The 3,678-nt window shown below is 36.2% G+C and overlaps 1 protein-coding gene across 1 annotated transcript in view; it reads right to left on the bottom strand.

Moving 5' to 3' along the window:
* Window positions 1-800: 800 nt before the first annotated feature.
* The window catches only part of LOC105568089, a 6,665-nt gene continuing 3,787 nt past the window's right edge, over window positions 801-3,678 (bottom strand). Inside the window, exons 2-3 of the mRNA XM_012023474.1 lie at window positions 1,633-1,816; window positions 801-1,202 (exon numbers count right to left, since the gene is read on the bottom strand). Coding sequence (XP_011878864.1) covers window positions 801-1,202; window positions 1,633-1,806 — 576 coding nt within the window. The 5' untranslated portion in view covers window positions 1,807-1,816. The remainder of the gene's footprint in view (window positions 1,203-1,632; window positions 1,817-3,678) is intronic.

Raw genomic sequence — 3,678 nt, 5'->3', positions numbered from 1 at the left:
GATGATTCGCGCTATTTAAAATAGAAGCCACGTGCAAAAATCTACAGCTGCGGGTAATTGCAGGTTTCTGAGGCCCTGGCAAGTAAAAGTAAAAATAAAAATAAATTGCTTCATAATATATTACATTCTAAATCACATTCATAATATATCACATTCTAAAAAACGCGAATTCTAAAATCGTCTGTCGTCATATAAATATAAAATAACATAAAATGACATTAGCGGCAACTAGTTGCAGATTTTTAAATAACGTAAAATTACGTTAACAGCAACTAGCTATAGATCCTAAATTGATGTAAAATTCACCATCGGCTGCGAATGCGTTAAATCATTCTTAATTCGCCTTCAAAAGTATTAATCTATCATGTTTGTATAAAATTTACAATTCAAGAGAAATTGTCTTCACAATAATAAGAAATTAAATTATAACATTTTTTTATCATCCTGGTCTTCATTTCGTAACTCAGCTGAAAAATTGTCTCAGAAGTTTTTACATAAATCTTTTGAAACTTCTACATACATTTTAAAACTTTGTGGAAATTTTCTCATTTTTTTATATAAGAATTTATGTTGGAATACTTCAGACATGTCGAGAAAAAATATATAATATTTTTATGGAATTTATACATGTAAAAACTGAAATATTCTAATTGTAAGATTTCTTAGAATTTTAAAATACTTTTTCAGACTAAACTTAAAATATGAAATTTTGTAAAATATAAGATATTATCAGGGACTTTTTCATCAGGGAAGATTAATATTTACAACACCCGTTGCGTTTTTATCATGCAATTAGCGTACTACCTGAAATGCTCCCACATGACGTGAATGTTCTCCAATATCGGTGGCAAGAACCAGGAATGCCCCGAGTGATCTTTATTCCCGGCATCGTTGTCGTTCATTCCATGACCCAAGGCGTCTAGAAGCATTGGCACGAGACCCATTGCCATGTCGTTGTTCGCATTTTGTTGCAAGAACATGCTGCCCATGTTGACTATGCTGCCCCAGTCTATGCCGGAATCCCCCGTATGTTCCGTGTCTCTCGCCGATCTCTTACCAGTATTCAAGGCGCTCAGAATTGAACCCACCATTGATATATCAAAGCCTTGATTATTTTGTCCACCTGACATTAAATTACTTAGCCCGGAGATGATCTGGCCGACACCGTCCGTGGATCTTTTTTCAAACATCATGTCGCGAACCTATTAAAATTTCTCATACTTTATATCTGAATCTTCTAACGATCGTTTTGTAGGCATTAATGCAAATTAAAAATAAAATTTTATACAAAATTAGTCACTTCTATTTTGAATATTGATGAAGAGGATTGTTGTTCTATTAAGATATAGAGGAAAGTTCCCTGTTATGAGATAGCGAGGGTTTTTGTTAAATTAATTTATTGCCGTTGGAGCGAAATCTGTTTAGTGGAAAATTCAGTAGATTGTGTAATCGTGACGAAAAAAGATTTGTGATTGAATTTGGGTGTTGAAAATCTGCTATCTCATAATGGGGGACTTTTCTCTAATGAAGATTTCAAGAAAGAAAATCGCGAGAGATTAATAATTGAAAAATACATTGAAATTGAATAAGATAATTCTTGGCATATAAAGTGCATATGAATTTTTGTCATACTTGCTTGCCGGAATCCGAATGCGCAAAAGTCTGGGCCATGTCTTCGAGCGACTGCTGGGAAAAGAAGTTTTTAGCCTCCTCGAAGAAGACGCTGGACGCATCGTCCTCATTATTCTTTTCAGAGCCCGCCAGCCCGACTAGTACCAATAGAAGCGACGTCCTCGACCACCACATCCTCCTGTTTCTGTAACACAACATTTGGTTAACGCGACTATTCGACGATAGATATTCCTGCTGAGTAATCATCGGGGACGCGATGCCGCAATTGCATTTCTCTGCAATTTAATGACGTACAATTACAACGAAGCCTCATTTGCCCCCTGATCAAAATCAGAGATCCTTGAGACGAGTCGTTGACCTTAATGGCGAATCCTGATTTCTGGTCGAGTTATTTTTAGGAGAAGAAACCTTCCACGAGGTCGTTGTCGCGAGGATTTTAAACGCGGGCGACATACCGGAAACGTTTCGGCTCGTGGCCACTCGGATACCGTTGTTTCTTTAGCTGCCGTACCAGTGTTAGTACATTACACTTACGCGCATATTTCGCAAGACACGTGAAAGCGTTGGTGACGAACCCGTTGAGTCAGCGTGTAAAAAAACGCGAACAAGTAAACGAATTTGTACAATGTCTTGTGTACCGTAAATATATGTATATTATACGTATAGAGCAATTTCACATTTGCGAGTTCTGCACGATAATGGCTTTTAACAAGTTAAGTTTCTGTTCTTAACTATAACACTTTGTTAAATATTATTTTTGTGATTTTGATAATTTAATTCTATATATACATTTTTCTTTCACAATTTGTTAAACGTTTGCGTAAACGGTCGACGAATACAAAGATGAATATGGAAGAAATGAATTAAATTAGATCAACTAAACAGGCAAAAAAGACCAAGTTCTTATTTAATTAACCAACATAATTCTAACTCGTGTTTTAGTAATAAACGCACATTGTCATCATCGGGTATCAGAATTGTAGCAACTGCCACGAATGAAGACAATGACGATAAATGATTGGCGCAACGCTAGTGTATACTAACGCGCAATTTGAGTACCGTAAACCGCATGAAATTGACATTCTCCAGCTGGAATAACGATTCGGCCTAACGGTACGGACTGTTAGTCATCGTTACCCCAACGCGTCGAAGTCGTGAATGGCAGGTCGAAAGAATAAGGAGCCGATTCGACTGTCGCATCTCCCGATCGAACATATCTCAATATTGTGTAGCGCACACGATATCAAATGGTCTGGGAGTAGAAGCAAAAAATTTATTATAGACCATATGCATTGCTTACTTCTGACTATTATCAAACGTTCATGTTTTTACGAAGTTAAAAGACACAACCTAAGATATGAAACTTCTTAATTTTGTATCTCTCGCAGTGTTATTTTAATTTCTTTGACAATCTTTTTTAGAGTTTTAAGTAATTTATAAAGTCAGAGACAGGCATCAGTTATTGTTCAGTTTAGTTTAATCTATAAACTATGTAGAAATGGATGTTAGAATATATAACCTGATATTATCATTAAACACGACAGGCAACTTATGTAAAAAAAATGAATTTCTTTGTAAGAAGAGAGACGAAAAGTTATTTTACTTTTATTTACTCTCAGTGTCTATCATATTTTGTAATCATCTTTGAGAGCCGCGTATAAAAGTAAGAAACACGGAAGCCACCTCGTTCTCAGATTGCCGAGAGGGAAAGCGCGTGCGAGATTTTTGCAATGTCGTCGTACGCGCCGCACGTGATCAAGGAAAAGGAGCATTGACCGCCTTATTCGTGAAATTAAAATCATACAGTTGCACATTTCTTTTTCCGTAAGTGGATTATCAATAAGCGGATGTCAGCGATTTAACGGCATGATATTGTTGCTTTTGAAGCAATCTGCTTTCGACACTATGGCAGCATATTTATGACGACTTAGCTGAAAGATATTTCGTGTAAATTATTGCAGTAATGATGACCTTAATACAACGATATAATTTCTTATGAAGCATAGTTGTGTGTGTTTGTGTGTGTGAAAGAGAGAGAGGGGGGGG

This window comes from Vollenhovia emeryi, unplaced genomic scaffold, assembly GCF_000949405.1.
Source record: "Vollenhovia emeryi isolate VEMERY1.0 unplaced genomic scaffold, V.emery_V1.0 DF939132.1, whole genome shotgun sequence".
Taxonomy (NCBI): Eukaryota; Metazoa; Arthropoda; class Insecta; order Hymenoptera; family Formicidae; genus Vollenhovia; species Vollenhovia emeryi.
Note: the sequence above shows the minus strand (reverse complement) of the source record. Positions and strands in the feature narration are given on the sequence as shown.